The sequence below is a fragment of the Heptranchias perlo genome, chromosome 2 (genome assembly GCF_035084215.1).
Source record: "Heptranchias perlo isolate sHepPer1 chromosome 2, sHepPer1.hap1, whole genome shotgun sequence".
Taxonomy (NCBI): domain Eukaryota; kingdom Metazoa; phylum Chordata; class Chondrichthyes; order Hexanchiformes; family Hexanchidae; genus Heptranchias; species Heptranchias perlo.
In genome coordinates, this window is record NC_090326.1 from 132,781,647 (window position 1) to 132,804,540 (window position 22,894).

At 42.7% G+C, this 22,894-nt stretch overlaps 2 protein-coding genes across 17 annotated transcripts in view; one reads left to right on the top strand and one right to left on the bottom strand.

Annotated features, from left to right (window-relative positions):
* The window catches only part of pdss1 (prenyl (decaprenyl) diphosphate synthase, subunit 1), a 45,946-nt gene extending 39,502 nt beyond the window's left edge, over positions 1–6,444 (top strand). For 6 of the 8 annotated variants that reach the window (XM_068007152.1, XM_068007156.1, XM_068007154.1 and 3 more), the window contains one exon: positions 5,932–6,444. In XM_068007152.1, the coding sequence (XP_067863253.1) occupies positions 5,932–6,072 (141 nt within the window). In that variant the 3' untranslated portion in view covers positions 6,073–6,444. The remainder of the gene's footprint in view (positions 1–5,931) is intronic. The other 2 variants (XR_010968085.1, XM_068007155.1) reach the window with 2 other exon arrangements.
* Positions 6,337–22,894, bottom strand: part of abi1a (abl-interactor 1a) — a 134,170-nt gene continuing 117,612 nt past the window's right edge. For 5 of the 9 annotated variants that reach the window (XM_068007146.1, XM_068007149.1, XM_068007144.1 and 2 more), the window contains 3 exons: positions 18,392–18,478; positions 16,420–16,605; positions 6,337–7,970 (listed from right to left, as the gene is read on the bottom strand). In XM_068007146.1, the coding sequence (XP_067863247.1) occupies positions 7,795–7,970; positions 16,420–16,605; positions 18,392–18,478 (449 nt within the window). In that variant the 3' untranslated portion in view covers positions 6,337–7,794. The remainder of the gene's footprint in view (positions 7,971–16,419; positions 16,606–18,391; positions 18,479–22,894) is intronic. The other 4 variants (XM_068007151.1, XM_068007147.1, XM_068007150.1 and 1 more) reach the window with 1 other exon arrangement.

The following is a 22,894-nucleotide window of genomic DNA, read 5'->3' on the forward strand; positions in this document are numbered from 1 at the left end:
TGGTTGAGGTCGTGGGTATGGGAGGTGCTGTCAAAGAAGCCTTGGCGAGTTGCTGCAGTGCATCCTGTGGATGGTACACACTGCAGCCACAGTGGTGAAAGGAGTGAATGTTTAGGGTGGATGGGGTGCCAGTCAAGCGGGCTGCATCGTCCTGGATGGTGTCGAACTTCTTGTGTTGTTGGAGCTGCACTCATCCAGGCAAGTGGAGAGTATTCCATCACACTCCTGACTTGTGCCTTGTAGATGGTGGAAAGGCTTTGGGGAGTCAGGAGCTGAGTCACTCGCCGCAGAATACCCAGCCTCTGACCTGCTCTTGTAGCCACAGTATTTATGTGGCTGGTCCAGTTAAGTTTCTGGTCAATGGTGACCCCCAGGATGTTGATGGTGGGGGATTCGGTGATGGTAATGCCGTTGAATGTCATGGGGAGGTGGTTAGACTCTCTCTTGGAGATGGTCATTGCCTGGCACAAATGTTACTTGCCACTTATCAGCCCAAGCCTGGATGTTGTCCAGGTCTTGCTGCATGCGGGCACGGACTGCTTCATTATCTGAGGGGTTGCGAATGGAACTGAACACTGTGCAATCATCAGCGAACATCCCCACTTCTGACCTTATGATGGAGGGAAGGTCATTGATGAAGCAGCTGAAGATGGTTGGGTCGAGGACATTGCTGCAGGAGTTCCTCAGGGCAATGTCCTGGGGCTGAGATGATTGGCCTCTAACACCACTACCATCTTCCTTTGTGCTCGGTATGACTCCAGCCACTGGAGAGTTTTCCCCCTGATTCCCATTGACTTCAATTTTACTAGGGCTCCTTGGTGCCACACTCAGTCAAATGTTGCTTTGATGTCAAGGGCAGTCACTCTCACCTCATCTCCGGAATTCAGCTCTTTTGTCCCTGTTTGGACCAAGGCTGTAATAATGTCTGGAGCTGAGTGGTCCTGGCGGAACCCAAACTGATCATCGGTGAGCAGGTTATTGGTGAGTAAGTGCCGCTTGATTGCATGTCGACGACACTTCCATCACTTTGCTGATTATTGAGAGTAGGCTGATGGGGTGGTAATTGGCCCGGTTGGATTCTCCTGCTTTTTGTGGACAGGACATACCTGGGCAATTTTCCACATTGTCAGATAGATGCCAGTGTTGTAGCTGTACCAGAGGTGCGGCTAGTTCTGGAGCACAAGTCTTCAGCACTACAGCCGGGATGTTGTCGGGGGCCCATAGCCTTTGCTGTATCCAGTGCACTCAGCCGTTTCTTGATATCCGTGGAGTGAATCGAATTGGTTGAAGACTGGCTTCTGTGATGGTGGGGATATCAGGAGGAGGCCGAGCTGCATCATCCACTCGGCACTTCTGGCTGAAGATGGTTGCAAACGCTTCAGCCTTGTCTTTTGCACTCACGTGCCAGACTCCACTATCATTGAGGATGGGGGTATTTACAGAGCCTCCTCCTCCCGTTAGTTAATTGTCCACCACCATTCACGACTGGATGTGGCAAGACTGCAGAGCTTTGATCTGATCCCTTGGATGTGGAATCGCTTAGCTCTGCCTATAGCATGTTGCTTCAACTGTTTAGTTTGCATGTCGTCCCTGAGTTGTAGCTTCACTCAGTTGGCACCTCATTTTTACATATGCCTGATGCTCCTGGCATGCTTTTCTACACTCCTCATTTGGCTTGTTGGTAATGGTAGAGTGAGGAATATGCTGGGCCATGAGGTTAGATTGTGCTGGAATACAATTCTGCTGCTGCTGATAGCCCACAGCGCCTCATGGATGCCCAATTTTGAGCTGCTAGATCTGTTCTGAATCTGTCCCATTTAGTACGGTGGTAGAGCCACACATGTTGGATGGTGTCCTCAGTGCGAAGACGGGACTTCGTCTCCACGTGGACTGCGCGGTGGTCACTCCTACCAATACTGTTATGGACAGATGCATCTGCGATAGGTAGATTGGTGAGGACGAGGTCAAGTAGGTGTTTCCCTCATGTTGGTTCGCTCACCACCTGCCGCTGGCCCAGTCTGGCATCTATGTCCTTCAGGACTCGGCCAGCTTGGGTCAGTCGTGGGGCTACCGAGCCACTCTTGGTGATGGACATTGAAGTCCCCCACCCAGCGTACATTTTGTGCCCTTGCTACCCTCAGTGCTGCCTCCAAGTGGTGTTCAACATGGAGGAGGACTGATTCATCAGCTGAGGGAGGACAGTAGGTGGTAATCAGCAGGTTTCCTTGCCCTTGTTTGACCTGATGCCATGAGATTTCGTGGGGTCCAGAGTCAATGTTGAAGACGCCCAGGGCCATTCCCTCCTGACTGTATATCACTGTACCCGCCACCTCTAGTTGGTCTGTCCTGCCCGTGGGTCAGAACATACTCAGGGATGGTGATGGAAGAGTCTGGGATGTTGGCTGAAAGGTATGATTCTGTGAGTATGTCTGTCAGGCTGTTGCTTGACTATTCTGTGGGACAGCACTCCCAATTTTGGCAAGTGGTTAGTGAGGAGGACTTTGCAGGGTCGACTGGGCTTGGTTTGCCTGTCATGAATGGTGCCTAGTGGTCTGATGCCGGGTTGTCCATCCGGTTTTATTATGACTTTTTAAGCGAAATTGTACAACTGAGTGGCTTGCTAGGCTATTTCAGAGGGCATTTAAGAATCAACCACATTGCTGTGGTTCTGGAGTTATATGTAGGCCAGACTGGGTATGGACAGCAGGTTTCCTTCCCTAAAGGACATTAGTGAACCAGATGGGTTTTTACAACAATCCAGTAGTTTCATGGCCACCAGTATTGATTAGATTTTATTTAATTAATTGAATTTAAATGCCCTAGCTACCGTGCAGGATTTGAACTCATGACTCCAGATTATTAGCCCAGTAACATAACCACTGTGCTACTGTACCGTAGATGCTAGCCTACAGCCCTTCACATGTCCTTACAGTAGCAACAAGACTTAGTTGCACAGTCATTTCCACCTGTTATTGTGGACAGTTAGGTCAGAGGACGAAGTAGGTTTCCTCCTTGTGTTGGTTCCCTCAGCACCTAACACCAGCCCAGTCTTCTAGCTTTGTCCTTCTGGGCTTGATCAGTGGTGGTACGATCACACCATGCTTGGTGGACAGTGATGTCCCCCACCCAGAATACATTCTATCAATGCTTGCTCCAAAAGACCTTCAACATGGAAGAGTACTGATTTATCATGAGGGTTGGGTGATTGGAAGGTTTCTTGAACCTTGGCTGGAGGCAATGTTGAGGATAGCTGGAGTGTTATTTCTTCCTACCCCCACATACACTTTGGTTGGTCCATCTTGCCAGTGGGACAAGGCCTATCCCAGGGATGGTGATGGAGTCATCTGGGATGTTAGCTCATGAGTACAAGACCAGTCTATGGGACAGCTTTCCTAACTAGCGCCAGGCCCAGATGTTGGGTAGGTACACTTTGCAGGTTAGAGTTGACTGAACTCATTGCCTTGTACTTACAATGACACTTTCAAATTCCCAATTGTCTAGCCTTTGGCCCTCCATTTACCATGACATTTCTGCAGCTACCAATCACCTTCACGTGATGCCCTTGTCCCCATTTAAACCATTACTCTCTCAAATTCTGGTCGTTCCCCCTGATATGGCCATTATCTCAGTTCCCTTAAATCCAAGCGACGCAGACTTGAATGTTGATGGTGGACAACTAGTTTAGCCATTCAGTGCCAGATCTGGCTGGATCAGATAAAGCACTGAGGTCCTGCTCTTCTATGCCAAAACTGCTCACTGGAATGGATAGATAACCCCTGGCTTCTCTTCACTACAAACTCTCCTTACCTCCCAATGAAAAGTGTGAAGAGCTCATGGACTTTGTCACTAAGATTGAGACCATCCGTTCAGCTACCACTACCCACCCTTCCCCTAGCCCAAGGTAAACTTCCCCTGCCCTTAACTCACATCTTTCTCTCCTACCTCCTCAGAGCTCAGCAGGACCATGAGACCCACCTCCTGTTCTTGACCCTATTCCCACTAAACTGCTGACCACCCAACTTCCCTTCCTGGCCCCCATGTTAGCTGATATTAGAGTTCCCTCTCCTCAGGTACTGTCCCCCTCCCCATCAAATCTGCTATTATCACCCCCCTCAAAAAACAGACCTTTAACCCCTCTGTCCTTGCAAACTACCAACTTCCCTCTCAAGTCATCACCTCCCAAATCCATGCCCATCTTTCCCACTACTCCATGTTTGAATCCCTCCAATCAGGTTTCTGCCTATGCCACAGTACTGAAACGGATCAAATCAGTCACATGACATCCTGCATGACTGTGACCGTGGTAAACTATCCCTCCCTTACCTCAATCTGACTACAGCCTTTAACATAGTTGACCACACCATCCTCCAACACGTCTCCTCCATCATCCACCTAAGTGGGACTGCACTCACCTGGTTCCATTTTTACCTATCCAGTCGTAGCCACAGAATTGCCTGCAATGGCTTCTCTTCCTGCTGCCACAGTTACCTCGGGATTTCCCCAAGGATCGATCCTTGGCGCCCTCCTATTATCATCTACATGCTGCCCTACAGCGACATAATCCAAAAACATGTCAGATTCCATATGTACGCTGACAACACCCAGCTCTACCTCTCAACCACCTCCCTTGAATCCTCCAATGACTCCTTTGTCACACTGCGTGTCAAATTTCCTCCAACTAAATATTGGGAAGACTGAAGCAATTATCTTTGGTCCTCGTCACAAACTCCCTTCCCTGGCCACTGTCTGAGGCTGAATCAGACCGTTCGCAACCTTGGCATCCTATTTGACCCTGAGATGAGCTTCCAACCACATATCTAACCCATCACCAACATTGCCTGCCTCAGCTCATCTGCTGCTGAAACCCTCATCCATGTTAGCACTAGACTGGACTATTCCAGTACTCTCTTGGCTGGCCTCCCATCTTCCACCCACTATAAACTTGAGCGTATCCTAATGCGCATCAAATCCCATTCTCCCTTCACCCCTGTGCTCCCTGACCTACATTGGCTCCCAGTCCAGGAACACCTGGATTTTTAAATTTTCATTGTTTTCAAATCCCAAGGCCTTGCCCCACCCTATCTCTAACCTCCTCCAGAGATCTCTGCGCTCCTTCAATGCTTGTCTCTTGCACATCCCGATTTTAATCATTCCACCAAATGACTGATGCCCACAGCTGCCTAGGCCCCAAGCTCTGGAATTCCCTTCCTAAACCCCCCTCTCCTCCTTGAAACCTACCTCTTTGACCAAGTTTTTGGTCACCTGTCCTAATATCTCCTTTTGTGGCTCAGTGTCAAATGTTGCTTTAATGCTCCTGTGAAACACCTTGGAGATGTTTTACTATGTTAAAGGTGCTATATAAATGCAAGTTGTTGTGCTATTATGATGCCTGGCTTGTTGATGGGTCTGTCCAATTTTTTTTTCTAGTGATTGTTTACACTTCAGAGGGCACCAAGTCAACCACATAGTGCAGGACAGACCAGGTAGAGGTGGCTGACTCACTTCCCTAAAGGCCATTACTGAGCCAGTTGAGTTTGTGACGAGACTGCAGACACTTTCATGGTTATTTTTCTCATAGTAGCCCACAATTACCAGATTTATTGAATTCAATTGCCAAGGTGGGATTTGACACAGCCTCTTGTTCAGTATGAGGATACCATACCCATAAACTGAACAGTTTAAGGACATGGAGATGGTACAGAAATTTAGGGTTGGTACTCATCAACTTGAATAGATTCCCTTAAACTAGTAGGGTTAGGCAGTAGGAAAATTAACTTCACTGACATTACAGGGAGTGACAGGTTGTATTCTATTTGCCACTTTTAGTTCATGTAAATTACCAGTTGTTAAATTCAAATTAAGTGCATTTAGTAACTATTAAACTTAAAGTTGACCACTGCTCTAAACAGGTTCCTATACATTTTCATTTAGAGTGATGGTGTTCAGCAAACATGCTACCTCGCACATCAATACTGTCAAGAAGCCATTCGACAGATCTCTATGCTGCATTCTTCACCAGAACGAGATGCCTTGATTCGACTTACAGAAATTGTATTAACTCGGAACAAGTGAGAGTAAACTTCTCTGTACCTCTTCAGGCAACTATTGAGACTGCAAACAAAAACTAGATTCAACCAGTATCAAGAATTCCAAGTTGAAAGCCTGAACATCAGTGGGAATTTTGTTTACATTTTGGACTAACCAATGTACATAAAGCCTATATTAAGATAATGCTGTTGGTCTTGGTCTGTCTTCAATGTTATTGACCCCAACCATGGCCTTACTCAACCACTGTACAATTCAATTTATAAAAAAAAAATCTTGATTGTGTCCATGTGAAGTAACTGATTTTTTTATATACTGAGAATGATTTATTATAAAAGACTGTACATACAATTTTAACAGGTTATATACAAATTAAAAGAATGCATTTTCAATTTTAAAGGTTGAAGAAAATGAAGTCACAATGTTAAAGCTTCTTACAATCATAAGGCAGAAGTTAATAAGAAAGCCTCAGTATTACATAATGTATGGCCCCCACAATGTGCCCCTTTAAAAGTGGACATATCTTTTAAAGCAAATAAATTTAACTGTCATTTTATTTGTACATAATTTTGTTAAATCAGACTACAGCACTGCTTCTGGAACAAGATTAGAAAAATGTGGAAGAAATTTTAGAATGTCTCCAAACAGGGCACTGCATTATCACCTTCCTTATCCTTTAGTACCAGGACAGGATGTGCCCATTTCAGCTCCATTTTAATATCAAATTAGTTTACAATATATAATTATGAATGAAATAGATCCTTGGTTTCTTATTAGCTTCACCACTTGAAGCATAAATTGCAAAGAACAATTAAACTCAACACAGGAGAAACACAGTTGAACACTGATTTTATGGAGTTAGGAGCCTTTCAGGCCAGAAAATGCAGTTTCAAATACATTTACTGTAAGGAATTTAGTATTAACCCCTTGAAACAAATTATTCTTTTGTCTTTCAAAGCAAATGGGAAAGCATAACCGATCAGGCCTGAGCCACAAGATGTGTCTGAAAGCAAAACCTGCTGTTCTAGAAACTGACTTTGTACAGTAGAATTGCCTGTATCTAGTTTAGAACAGAGCCAATAATTCATAAGGTGTTAACTGGATTAATATTCTAAAGGTTAGTAAACTATTCAATAAAATTTACCAGGACTATACAAAGCCAATGATCCAGACAATTTCCACTGTACAAATGAACTGACAACATACCAGACTACACTTTGGTTCACTTTGTGACTACAGATGATTTTTTCCATTATGTAAATTTTACCATATAAAATGTTTAACCTGTTAAGTACAAATTACCAACATGTACTTTGATTAGAAGACACCCAAGCCTTATCCATATAAATGTTCTTTATAGGCTCATGTGACAGTTCATGAGATTACAATTTAGTGAGTGCTCACAGATTAACTGAAAATTACAACATATTGGAAGCATTTTAGGTTAAAAAATGGATTGGCTACAATACATAAATTTGTTTACTTTTATGCATGCTATCAACAAGCACTAGTTGTAATTTAGGAATGACCATAAGTCGAAAGGAAATTTGACCAGCACTTGCACCTTTATGGTGTCAGTCTGAACTTGTTTGATGTATTTTCAGTCTAATCGTGTCAGTTTCCATGCTGAGCTCAAAAGTAATGGCACCCTTGAAAGACTTTAATAAGTCCTCCCCCAATTAACCCACTCCCCAAAATGCTTAGGCTGGTCAATTATTAAAGGAAGCTTGAAGCTGCAGCTGGTTTGCTTCAATCTGCATAGTGCATGATGGGCTCCACATAATTGCCAGGAAACAAACCAGTAATTCCATTGATGACCCCTTCATACCAGCCATCATCATTCTTCTTTATCACATAAATGATTGCACCCTCCATGAAGGACAACTCATCTTCTTTATCCTTTGCGTAGTCATATATTGCCACAACTGTTGGAAAAGAAAGCCACAGCAATAGTGAGAATGTGTTATACAATGTATATCTTTACAAAAGCATCAATAATCTTAAATCCAATAGGATAATTTGTCTATTATTAATAGATTTGAAAGCTGTCATTACAGTACAAAATAATCTTTAAATATGAATCAGCCTGAGATTTTTTAGACAGCTGGATTTATAATTGCTTTAATTATTGACAACTAAAATGAGCTGTTAAGAGAAAGTACACAATAGAATTCAGAATCGTTAAAATAGATGCAAACGTATCAGGCAAATACATCGTTCAATTGCCTACCAACACCTACAGTCCAGACTTAGACAGTAACAATTGTTATTTGGCTTAGGTATCAGATAGCTGCTGTCATCAGTGCAGATGGTTAGGGTACGGTAGCATAGTGGTTATGTTACTGGACTAGTAATCCAGAGATCTGGACTAATACTTAGGAGACATGAGTTCAAATCCCAGCTGGGGAATTTAAATTCAGTTAATTAAAAACATAAATGAATAAAAAGCTAGGAATGATGACCATGAAACTACCAGATTGTTGTAAAAATCTATCCGGCTCACTGATGTCCCTTTAGGGAAGGAAACCTGCCATCCTTACCCAGTGAGCCCTATTTGTGACTCCAGACCCAAAGCAATGTAGTTGATTCTTAACTGCCACTCAGTTGTACAATCCCACAAGAATAAAACCATACGGATCACTAGGCACCGGACACAACGGCAAACTTAACCCAATCGACCCTGCAAAGTCCTCCTCATCAACATCTGGGGACTTGTGCCAAAATTGGGACAGCTGTTCCATAAACTAGTCAAGCAGCAACCTAACAGCCATACTCTCAATCATACCGTTCAGCCAATGTCCCAGACTCCCTGGGTATCTCCTGTCCCACCAGAGGTGGTAGTTTAGAGTCAGGGGGGAAATAGTCAACATTGACTCCTGACCCCACGAAGTCTCATGGCATCAGGTCAACCATGGGCGAGGAAACCTGATTACCACCTACCATCCTCCCTCAGCTGATGAATCAGTACTCCTCCATGTTCAGCATCACTTGGAGGAAGCACTGAGGGTAGCAAGGGCACAGAATGTACTCTGGGTGGGGGACTTCAATGTCCATCACCAAGAGTGGCTCGGTAGCACCACTACTGACCGAGCCCTGAAGGCCACAGCTGCCAGACTGGGCCTGTGGCAGGTGGTGAGAACACCAACACGAGGGAAAAACCTACTAGACTTCGGTCTCACTAATTTACCCGTCACAGATGCATCTGTCCAAGACAGTATTGGTAGGAGTGACCACCGCACAGTCCTTGTGGAGACGAAGTCCCGTCTTCACACCGAGGACACCGTCCATCGTGTTGTGTGGCACTACCACCGTGCTAAATGGGATAGATTCAGAACAGATCTAGCAGCTCAAAACTGGGCATCCATGAGGCACTGTGGGCCATCAGCAGCAGCAGAATTGTATTCCACCACAATCTGCAACCTCATGGCCTGGCATATTCCTCACTCTACCATTATCAACAAGCCAGGGGGATCAATCCTGGTTCAATGAGGAGTGTAGAACAGCATGCCAGGAGCAGCAGCAGGCATACCTAAAAATTAGGTGCCAACCTGGTGAAGCTACAACACAGGACTACATGCATGCTAAACAGCAGAAGTAGCCTGCTATAGATAGAGCTAAGCTTTCCCACAAACAGATCAGATCAAAGCTCTGCAGTCCTGCCACATCTAGTCGTGAATAGTGGTGGACAATTAAACCATTGATAGAAGGAGATGGTTCAGTGAATATCCCCATCCTCAACGATGGCAGAGCCCAGCACTTCAGTGCAAAAGACAAGGCTGAAGCGTTTGATGTTCGAAGTGCCGAGAGGATGATACATCTCTGCCTCCTCACGGTGTCCCCACCATCACAGAAGCCAGTCTTCAGCTAATTCGATTCAATCCACATGATACGATCATGAAACAAGCGCTATGGGCCCCCACAGCATCCCGGCTGCAGTGCTGAAGACTTGTGCTCCAGAACTAGCCGTACCTCCAGCCAAGCTGTTCCAGTACAACTACAACACTGGCATTTACCCGACAAGGTGGAAAATTGCCCAGGTATGTCCTGTCCACAAAAAGTAGGACAAATCCAATCCGGCCAATTACCACCCCATCAGTCTACTCTCAATCATCAGCAAAGTGACGGAAGTGTCGTCGACAGTGCTATCAAGCGGTACTTACTCACCAATAACCTGTTCACCGATGCTCGGTTTGGGTTCTGCCAAGACCACCCGGCTCCAGACCTCATTACAGCCTTGGTCCAAACATGGACAAAAGAGCTGAATTCCAGAGGTGAGCTGAGTGTGACTGCCGTTGACATCAAGGCAGCATTTGACCAAGTGTGGCATCAAGGAGCCCCAGTAAAATTGAAGTCAATGGGAATTACGGGGAAAACTCTCCAGTGGCTGGAGTCATACCTAGCACAAAAGGAAGATGGTAATAGTTGTTGGAGGCCAATCATCTCAGCCCCAGGACATGACTACAGGAGTTCCTCAGGGCAGTGTTCTAGCACCAACCATCTTCAGCTGCTTCATTAAATACTTTCCCTCCACCATAAAGTCAAAAGTGGGGATGTTCGCTGATGATTGCAGTGTTCAGTTCCATTCGCAGTCCCTCATGCTAATGAAGCAGTCCTTGCCCACATGCAGCAAGACCTGGACAACATCCAGGCTTGGGCTGATAAGTGGCAAGTTACATTCACACCAGACAAATGCCAGGCAATGACCATCTTCAATGAGAGAGTCTAACTACCTCCCCTTAACATTCAACTGCATTACCATCACCGAATCCCCCACCATCAACATCCTGGGGGTCACCATTGACCAGAAACTTAACTGGACCAGCCACATAAATACTGTGGCTACAAGAGCAGGTCAGAGACTGGGTATTCTGCAGCAAGTGACTCACCACCTGATTCCCCAAAGCCTTTCCACCATCTACAGGGCACAAGTCAAGAGTGTGATGGAACACTGTCCACTTGGCTGGATGAATGCAGCTCCAACAGCACTCAAGAAGCTCACCATCCAGGACAAAGCAGCCCACTTGGTTGGTAACCTATCCACCACCTTAAACATTCACTCCCTTCACCACCGGCGCACCGTGGCTGCAGTGTGTACCATCTACAATATGCAGTGGAGCAACTCACCAAGGCTTCTTCGACAGCACCTCCCAAACCCACGACCTCTACCACCTGGAAGGACAAGGGCAGCAGGCACAAGGGAACACCACCACCTGCACGCTCCCCTCCAAGTCACATACCATCCTGACTTGGAAATATATCGCCGTTCCTTTATTGTCACGATCAAAATCCTGGAACTCCCTACCTATCAACATTGTGGGAGTACCTTCACCACACCAACTGCAGCAGTTCAAGGCAGCGGCTCACCACCACCTTCTCATGGGCAAATAGGGATAGGCACTAAATGCTGGCCTTGCCAGCGACGCCCACATCCCATGAATTAATAAAAAAGTTTCACCAAACTGCCATTTGAGGAGAGGAATGAAGGGAGAAAACAAAACAATTAACCAGACTGGGAATAATGCACACAAAACTCCAAACAAAAAAAAACTGAAGAAAAATAAGCAAAAGAGAAAATCTCAATAAATGGTCTACAAATATATATGATGGGATGGGGGGAGGGAGATAAAGAAACTTAAGTGCTCTTAAAAGCTGATATCCCCTCAGGCTGCAGAAAAAGCCAGTCTGTTACGTCTGACCTGAGCACAGTCCAAAACCACACAGAACAGACTTCAAGAGAATTATATACTTCATGTCGGAGTCCATCACCTACATCAAAAAGATGCTACCAGTGCACCGCAGGTTTATAAAAATCCGAATTACAACACAGGTGTTCAGCCATCATGCTTATCCTGGTGCCATTTCTTCAACTGGAACCATGTATCCTAATTCTATTTTGTTACCTTTTCCCTGGATTTTTTATTACTTTCTTTTCAAAGACCCACCCAATTCAATTACTTGTGGTAAAGCATTCCTTTTCCTAATAGCCCTTTGTGAAAGAAAATTCTTCCAAATTACCCCATGTTCTCCTAGAGTCCCTGTTCTTGATTTGTTAACCAGCAAAAACAATTTTTCACTATTCACTTCTGAAAACCTTTCCTAAATCTTGAAAGCTATTAGATCCTTTGATCGTCACTGTTCAGTAAAAAATGCCCTAATTTTCAAGCCTTTCTTCATAATCAATGCATTCATAACTTTCTTCATACTTAATTGGAGGAGGGCTAATTTCAGTGGGATGAGAACGGATCTGGCCTGGGTAAATTGGCAGGCAAAATTATAAATCAAACAATGGGCAGCCTTTAAAGAGGAGATTCTTTGGGTACAGTCTAGGTAGGGCAACCAAAGCCAAAAGGTCCCTGGATGACAAAAGAGATAGAGTAAGATGAAGCAGAAAAAGGGGGCATATGACAGATGTCAGGTTGATAATACAAGTGAGAACCAGGCAGAATATAGAAAGTTCAGAGAAGTGAAAAAGGAAATAAGAGGGGCAGAGAGAACATAACATTAGAAATAGGAGGAGTAGGCCATATGGCCCCTCGAGCCTGCTCCGCCATTCGATCAGATCATGGCTGATCTTCAACCTCAACTCCACTTTCCTGCCCAATCCCCATATCCCTTGATTCCCCTAGAGTCCAAAAATCTGTGTCTCTAAGCCTTGAATATATTCAACTAAACAGCATCCACAGCACTCTGGGGTAGAGAATTCCAAAGATTCACAACAGAGTAAAGAAATGCCTCATCTCAGGCTTAAATGGCTGACCCCATATGCCCTCTAGTTCTACAGAGTATGAGAATAAAGTGGCAACTAACAGAAGAGGGAATCCAAAAGTCTTCTATAGGCATATAAATAGTAAACGGGTAGTAAGAGGAGGGGTGGGGCTGATTGAGATTTGCGCATGAAAACAGAGGGCATGACTGGGGTACTAAATGCATACTTTGCATCTGCCTTTACCAAGGAAGATGCTGCCAAAGTCACAATAAAGGGGAAGGTAGCTGAGATACTGGATGGACTAAAAATTGATGAAGGAGGTACAAGCAAGGCTGGCTGTACTTAAAGTAGATAGTCACCCGGTCCAAATGGGATGCATCCTAGGTTGCTGAGGGAAGTATGAGTGGAAATTGCAGAAGTGCTGGCCATAATCTTCGAATCCTCCTTAGATATGGGGATAGTGCCAGAGGACTGGAGAATTTCAAATGCTACATCCTTGTTCAAAAGAGGGTGTAAGGATAAACCCGACAACTCAGTTTAACCTCGGTGGTGGAGAAGCTTTTAGAAACAATAATTCGGGACAAAATAATCAATCACTTGGGCAAGTGTGGATTAATAAAGGAAAGCCAGCACGGATTTGTTAAAGGCATATCGTGTTTAACTAACTTGATTGAGTTTTTTGATGAGGTAACAAAGGATTGATGAGGGCAATGTGGTTGATGTGTATGAGGACTTTCAAAAAGCGTTTGATGAAGTGCCAAATAATAGGCTTGTCAGCAAAATTGAAGCCCATGGGGTAAAATGGGGCAACATGGATACAAAATTGGCTAAGTGACAGGAAACAAGAGTGCGGTGAATGGTTGTTTTTCGGACAGGAGGGAGGTATACAGTGGTGTTCCCCAGGGGTCGATACTAGGACCACTGCTTTTTTTGATATATATTAATGTCGTGGACCTGGGTGTACAGGGCACAATTTCAAAATCTGCAGATGACAAAACTTGGAAGTGTAGTAAACAGTGAGGAGGATAGTGATAGACTTCAAGGGGACATGGACAGGCTGGTGGAAAGGGCATACACATGGCAGATGAAATTTGACATGGAGAAGTGCAAAGTGATACATTTTGGCAGGAAGAATGAGGAGAAGCAATATAAACTAAATGGTACAATTCTAAAGGGGGTGCAGGAACAGCGAGACCTGGGGGTATATGTGCACAAATCTTTGAAGGTGGCAGAACAGATTGAGAAAGTGGTTAAAAAAGCGTACGGGATCCTGGGCTTTATAAATAAAGGAGTAGAGTACAAAAGCAAGGAAGTTATGTTGAACTTTTATAAAACACTGGTTCGGCCATAGGTGGAGTGTTATGTCCAATTCTGGGCACTACACTTTAGGATGGTTGCAAAGGCCTTAGAGAGGGTCCAGAAAAGATTTACTAGAATGGTTCCAGGGATGAAGAACTTCAGTTACATGGACAAACTGGAGAAGTTGGGGTTGTTCGCCTTAGAGCAGAGAAGGTTAAGAGAGATTTGACAGAAATGTTCAAAATCATGAAGGGTTTAGATGAAGTAAAATAGAGAAACTGTTCCATTGGCAGAAGGGTCAAAAACCAGAGGACACAGATTTAAAGGTGATTGGCAAAAGAACCAAAGGCGACATGAGGAAAATCTTTATGCAACGAGTAGTTATGATCTGGAATGCGCTGCCTGAAAGGGTGGTGGAGGTAGATTCAATCGGGGTTTTCAAAAAGGAATTGGATAAATACTTGAAGGGAAAAAATGTGCAGGGCTACAGGAAAAGAGCGGTGGAATGGGACTAACGGGATTGCTCTTAAGGCCAGCACGGGCTCGATGGGCCAAATGGCCTCCTTCTGTGCTGCAACCATTCGGTGATTCTATGAACTACAACCTCTCACTCCTGGCATCATTCTTGTGAATCTTAACTATACCCTTTCAATGGCTCACGTCCTTTCTATAATGGGCTGCCCAGAATTGCATACAGTACTCCACTGTAACCATACCAATGTCTTGTAGAAATTGAACATCACTTCCTTGTTTTTATATTCAATGCCCCCATGTTTTAAAAAAGTAGAATCCATTAGCCTTTATGGTTTTTCAACCTGAACTCCCATCTTTAAATTTTATCTACACCCCTACATTTCTCTGTTCCTCACACCATTTAAGAACATAAGAACATAAGAAATAGGAGCAGGAGTAGGCCAATCAGCCCCTTGAGCCTGCTCCGCCATTCAATAAGATCATGGCTGATCTGATCCCAACCTCAAATCTAAATTCATGTCCAATTTCCTGCCCGCTCCCCGTAACCCCTAATTCCCTTTACTTCTAGGAAATTCTTTGATTTCTTCTACCAAAATGTACTTCACATTTCTCTGCATTTAACTGTATTTTCTACCCATCTACCCACTCTGCTAACCAATGTCCTTCTGCAGTCTCCACCTATTTACATTTTGCATGACCCTTTGTTTGAGCGCAAAACGTCAGTATCATTCTTCATGTGCCCGTGTCCAAGTCATTTATAGAAATAGAAAACACAAAGTACCTCAAAGATTTTTGCAACATACCACCACCCACATCCCACCACTCCGAGAAACATTACTCAGCTTTCTCGCCTTGATTTTCATACATCTCAAGTGCCACCTTACCAAATATTTTCTGAAGGTCCATGCATACAACATCCACCATATTCTCTTTATTTTGGATCAGAACAAGAGTTACAGTGACTGAAGACAGACCTCAAAGTTTATGGCAAGATATGCTGATGTAACTCAATAATCAGTCCAAACAGTCTACTCAACATAACAGCAAAGTTTCACTCTTCTGCTTGTCAAATTGTCTGTCACCTATAACTCTTGCCCTCGAGTAATAGTTTAAATGCGGATTTATTCATCGTTTTATGCCAAGGTTGCTGAAGAATTTATACAGCCTACAGCAGACCTGTTGAGTCTGATGTGATTCTCAGACCGGATCCAATCCAGCCTCATGTTTCCATGAGGCTGCTGCTGGTCCAGCATTTTAATGTGACAACCATCCTTCTGAGGAATGCAGATTGAAGGCTCACAGTGTTGGAAGCCATTCTATTGCCCAGTTTATCATGGCCAAGAGTGCCAAGATGTGCAAATGTACTGAATCACAGTACACAAAACAGGCTATTTAGTTCAGGTTCACAATGGTGTTTTTCTCCACAAGCCACCTAGTGTAAACCTCACTCCTTCAAAAATGGTTTGTGGCAGAGAATCCCATACCCTAACCACCCTCTTCAGACATCCCACCCCCACTTCAATTCTTTATTTTAATTTTAAATTGTGCCTTCCCAATGCCATCTCACCAATCAGTGGAAACAATCTATTGCTATTTACATTATAACCTTTCATAATCTTGTTCTATTCAGTCACCTCTGAAAACTGTCAGATGATGGAGGCCCAGAAATATAGAACAGCTTGTCCATGTAAAGGGAAAATGGGTTACAAGTGAATCCTGGATCATGAGCATCATTGCTCTGCTACAAATAATTATAAAAAGTTTTCTGCAATCTTCACCTCATTATGACAACCTTCAATCAAAAATGTACTCTCTCTCCACTTCAGTCTGAACTTTATTAGGTTAAATATAGTTCATGGATTTTTTTCCTCCCTCAAAAAAAGTCTAACTCTTACCTTTTTCAAGATAAATCTTTGGTGCCCAATGAGGGTCTGAATCAGCATATGGGTCATTGTATTGCACGACTGCTGCCTCTTCATCCTCATAGTCCACAGGGGGTGGGGGAGGTGGAGGCGGGGATTCATCAAACATAGGCAAATCATCTGGTGGCGGAGGTGGTGGTGGGGTTGGACTATCAGCAACTATAACAGTTTGCAAATTTATTAAAATATAATCAGGTATCATTTAATAACAAATTTAAGTTTTATGCAGTAAGTATTCACTAATACAACAAAATTAATTTTACATGCATTTTGTATTGCAGACTTTTAAAAGAAACCATGCAGACAGATAGGTATATATTGAGGGGTTTCAGACCATGCTGAGCCAAGTTAGTCAGTCTCTATGATTTGAAAGTTCTGCACAAAGATCCTTTTATTTCAAACAGCCTCAGTTAAATTACAATACTAAGAAGCTTCCCAATCAGGAGCTCAATTTGACATTTTTTATTTCAACAGTGTTCAGAAAGACCCAAAATCTTGTTCAAAGATTGCTTAAATTGTAAATTATCCTGATGGAGCTAAAAATAAGACTGCACTCATTGAAATTTAAATCCTCTTCTGAATATTTTAACCATTAACTCACTGCAACCCTAAAATACAAATTACCTAATTTTTTTTGCAGGACACATTAAGATTAATCTACATCTGTGCCAGAGAGCTCAATTTAGATAATTCAAAGCAAGAAAAATGTAATTCTGTAACAGAACTAAATGTACTGTAACAAATAAAAAAATCCACTGTATTTCTTATTCACTATAAGGACATGCATTTAAGAAACTGTATACTGAAGTTAAAAGTTGTCATTTAAAATGGAGTGCAGAAGTCCCAAAACTTCCTGTTGAAATTCTTAATTCTTTACTTTTGTAAGAAAGCTGGCAATTTTGCTGGAGGAGTCAGAAATAAAGAAAATCTGACTGTTCTTATCTTTACCATTTGAGGTTAGGCATCTTCAGACACATTTCATCCAAATGTAGCAGTGTTCCAAAAAATCATTACCAACATGTTCACGTAGAATTCAGTTTGATATGAGTAAATGTATGGTTTACCATTTGGATGAAGTTCAAGAATTAGTATGTGCAATCAACACTGTCCAGCAGGTGGCAACTTTGCATTCCTAGATTTTAATATTTTGAGGTCACTAGCCACACAGCACTAATTTGTGCAGATAAAACCTTAAAGAAAACATTTTTTTGCACAAATGCAAAAACTATGCAGCAGGATGAACAGGAGAGTTATATTAATTCACATTTCTAAAACATGCACAGAATGACAAATGTAACAGGCTTCCACTAAAGGTCTTCATTAGACATGCAATATGCAGAACAGTCCACCTGAAAGCCAGGGTCCAGTTAATTAAATCAGTTCGCCACAGCAAAGAAATGCAAATTAGAATTCCATATTGTCAATGAAATAGTTTGCCTGAACCAACCAGGTTTTATAAATTATTACATACCTAACTTGTCAAATAACATTACACTTCGATCAAGATCATTTTCAATTGGGGGCAGATACTGTATATAATGCATGCAAATAGGTATTGATTTGAATATTATGCACAGAACAAATTTATCCAGCTTCAATTATACTTTGAAAAATCCAATTATTAAAAAATATTGGCAAATAATTATTTTAATGTTAATAGGTTTGTTCAGATACCCAGTGACCCACAATACACCCGACTTGAAAACTAAAAAACCAAAATGTTAATAGGAACTGAATATTGCACGTCAGTAAGTGATGAAAGTCAGTGCCTGCAACTGCACATTCAGCAACACAGACAAGCACAAAGCTGGTGATGCACTGTAAGAGGATAGCAGCATTAGAGAAATCTCCTGAACTGAAGAATGTGAAAATGTCAATCATGCAGACTTCTCTGTCCTTAAGTGGGAAAAGAAAAGGATGCATCTACTCAGCCATAGGAACTTACTGTTTTCTTGCACCCTGGCCACGAAGCCTGTGAGAGGTATCTGTGGAGTCAGTTGAGGCATAGGGGGAGGGGGTGGAGCTAGGGATGCTGGCAAGAACATAGGCCACGTTGGAACAACACGGTGAGGAGTAAAAGGAAAAGGCAAACACAAGCAGCTGTCAATCACATGGACCGAGGCATAGGAGAACATACAATTGCTCAATGACGCAGTGCAACCTCATTTCTCCAAGTATAAAAATACAAGTTTCCTTGGGAATGGCTTTTAAAGGAATTGTACATAATTGGGTTTTAGTTAGTATTATCAGAGATTCAGTGCTGTATTGCAAATATCATACAGCAACTTGGTTTCTACACCCCAGTCGACACTAACAGCCAAACATTTGCCTTTAGCAGAGTAGATAAGGTTCCACTGCAATAACATTTTAATGAAAGCAAGTTAACCCACCACAAATTTTAGATTAAGTGCAAAAGGAAAAAGCTCCATTTCCCCAAGTCAAAAACAATTGTTCCAAGAATTTCACAGCACTAACAGTTAAAAGGAGCTATCCTGCTGAGACAGTGACCATTAATCTAGATTGATTAAAGAATCCATTATAACAACCCAATAACTACAGAGCTAAAGCATTGGACTCAACTAGAACAGATATTGAGCTCGTTTCAGTGAGCTTCTTTCTGTTGGTGGGAGGAAGGTAGGGAAGTACTTCCCAAGACGTCCAGATGATAGAGGAAATTCCACACAAAGAAAATGTTGCTTAAAATTTGGCCTAGACAGTACAAGTCCACCAGCAGTATTGGTCTGGACTCAGCAAATGAAGGGTATTACAATTCAGATCATCTTCAGGAATGGAGTTTGCAAAAGGAGAAAGAAACAAAATGATTAAAACAGATTCACTACTATATTTGGTCTTGCGAGTTGAATGTACTTTTGAGAAACCAATGTGATGGCCAGGGTCCGTAGTGTAGGATGCTGACCAGGTCGATGAGTGACGATTAGGTAAAACAAAACACTGATTTAGTAACACCAAGCTTGACTTTATACAGCTGAAGATTGTAGGAGGAGAAGTTCTTAAGTTTTGAGTTAGAAAAGGAACTGTGCATTGAGTCATGATTTCAACAAAATGAAGTGGGAGGTACAGGGCTATGTAGAATGGCGTAGCTGCAGTATATGAGGAAGGAGAAAGGAATATCAGTGCTTTTCTGAGCCATATTACCTGATGGCAAGGATCGATCTATCTCAGTTAAGTTTTTTTTTGTATACTGGCCAGTGAGGGATTTTAGTGTATTAACAGACTCCGGCTTTATCAAGAGTTGAGGATTGAGAGAAAAACGTTTGGCAATTGCACTACATTTAAAGCTAAAAAATAAACTACTTTCCACAAAGGGATAGGCAAGTGAATATTCTGAATAAGTTCAAACACCATAGCTCCTTCAACTGCAGTTTTTGAGCACAGGATCAGTTAAACTCCATTGTTATGGCAACTTCCATGCTCCGATGTAGATGTTTCAATTACTCTGAATAGATTAGGGAAAATGCAGCCAAAAAGAAGAATTCCTTCTTATTCAGTTGGTAAGTTAATGCTGATTAAAAACACTCAGACACCAACAGCCACGCTTAGCATTTTAAGGTCACAAACCTAAACGGTACTTTTGCAAGATGCTGATATTCGAAGTATAAAGCCTACTTTTAAATAGTACAGTGAAACCTGTAAATTAGACACCTTAGGGACTGACGTCAGCTGTCTTTTTTTGCAGGTGTCCTTACTTTCAAAATGGTCATTTATAGGTACCTAAAACTTTTCCCAACAATCCTGAAGAACCAGTTGAGATTATGATCAGCACCTTATCAGCTGCAACAATGGTAAGAATATCCCTCCCACGCACCAGCGTTCAACTGTTCATGTAACAGTTTTGCAGTCTCATTTTGCATTTCTCAGTTCTACTTACTAGCATTAGGGCAATCACAGGATAAAAAAGGGGGGAAATGTGATGACCAGGCTGTGCCAGTATACTGAAGCTTCCAAAGGCAAGTCTTAGAACAGGTTGAGAACATTTGGGAGGGAAAACAAGTCATATTGTGTAGGAGTGAAACTGCAGTTTTCTGGTTGAGCAATGAGTCTGCAGGAAGACTGACTGATAGCTGGGACACACAAGCCTGTCCATCACTCTATAGAGCAGCAGAGAGCCCAGGACACCTATCCACCTTCATTCCCAAAGTCAAAGCAGCAGATCTACAATCAGAAGCCGAGGGAAAGACGATGATGACCGAGTCAGAGGGAGAGGATCTGTCAGCAGCTGCTGAAAGTATGTGTGGACGCGTCGCTGAGGCAGGAAAGTACGGCCCCTCCGCTGTTCGCGTGCACTTCCCTAGATTCAGGAGGCTGATAACGTCAGTGCGAGGCAGCAGCAGGTTGCGTGAAAGAAGTGGCTTTTGTCGAATGGGAGTTCTTCACCCAGCATCCATAGCGATGGAGAAACAGCTCTATCTCTGGGAAAGTGCCGTGCAAGCATTCAATCCCAGAGATAGAGCGGTTTCTCTGCTGCTATGGATGCTGAGTAAAGAGCTCCCCATTCTACAAAAGCAGTTTCTTTCACAAAACCCGCTGCCACGCGTTTCCCATGTTTTCAGTTGTAAACGGGCATGGTGCATTGAAGGCTGTCCATAGATCGTAATTTGCGAGTATCCATGGTTTCAGAATACCTCTTGTATATTTTACCATGCCAGTTATTTGGAAGACTTTTTGCAGGTATCCATTTTTTGGGTGTGTCCATTTATACAGGTTTCACTGTAACTGCAAAATGGTAAATGAACCTCTGGATCCCTGTTATTAACCAAGAGCAAGCATTGAGTGACTGAGTATTTGTTTAGAAAACTCTTGTATGCCAGGTTAAAAAGGCAAATTAACACCTTAGACCAGTGTAACTGCAGCGAATTCTTGAGGGCACATTGAGCACAGCATGAAAAGCAGAACATATAAAATCTGTAAAGAGGCTTACTGCTGGACAAGAGGTGTCTTTTGAACACTGGCATGGTATAAGAAATGTATACCAAGGAGACAGACATGCTGTTCTTGCACACAAACCAATAAGCACATTTCAACTCATTTTACATGAAGTGATGTCAATCCACATTACTAGACTTTACTTCACTAGACTTTGAATAAGAGTACTGCCCCATAATCTCAGCAAGATAGTGTTTTTCAATGAACAACCACAGACATACACAGCAAAGATGCTGCTGCAAATCACCTCAGTAGTTTCTTGTACTGCCTGGTAATCTTTTCTTTCCCCAACCTTTGGGGAGTTGCTTGGCTCTTCATTTAACTAGAGCAGACTACAGATTCACTGAGCAGTAAAAGGCACTATGTAAGAAAGACTTCATAGGACCACAAAATAATTGGAGGGGGGGGGGGGGGTGCGAGGACAAATAAATCATGATTTAGGAAAATACTCAGTTAAATTCTCACTCCCTATTCAGGAATAGCATAGCTGGATTGATGAAATTACCGTCTACTGGCCGTTCTTTTCATATGTGAATTATTACATTATGGTTAAATGACAGTGGGTGTGGCCAATGACTCCTTAACCTGCTTTAGTTTAAAAACATCAAGGACTGTGCTTCATCTGTGAAACCTATTTGTCAGAATTATGGAAAAAAAGTTTATTTTCTAGGTTAGCAGATAAATTAGTGGGTAAAGCCATGTCGGCCAGAAAGCCCCAGATTTGATTCCCATTCAGTGATGAGTTAGCTGATCTCAACTAGGGTAGCACCTGGGGATCTAGCTGGCTTCCACCAACCTGGCTAGACTGAGAGGATGGGGGTGAACAATCAGGATTCCTGCTTTTAATTGTTATTCAGTGGATGCCACTGAATTCCCAAGTTTTCTGCTAGAAACTAAGGCACAACTTAGCCCAGAACAACTGGTGAAAAAAAGTGTTGTCTTCATACCAATTGCTTTTAAGTCTGTCTTTAAAGACCCAATGCAGACTTTCAACTACCTGAATAGTGATCAGAGCCAAAACAGAAATCACAGTTTATTTGACCATAGTTTCAATGTCTCCACCCTTAATACTGAACTGTAAGAAGTCCAAATGTGCATGTGTAAAAAATTCCAGCCATTACAAGTTTTTCCCAACTGTATAACTGGTCATATCTCTATTTTTTAAGCAAATGGTTAACAGATCTCATGAAACAAGTTAGATGGCTGCAAAATTAATTCAGTGGTGTCAAAAAATATGTTTTGCAACATTACAGATGGTGAGCCTGCCCTGTCAAATTGCTGAGTTATGATTTTGCACATTTCAAGATTTCATAAGCTTAGTTCAAATTTGGCATTTGGGTGTTTGAACCAAACAGGCTGGTTTGCTGACTCCAAGTCAGACCCATCAGATTAGCAAAAGCACCAGCCAATCAGATCGTTCAATTTTTTGCAGATACTGCAATTATTTTGGGTATGCATTATGAACGCAATGATTCAAAGAATGCCTTTCAAGTTGCTGCAGTTG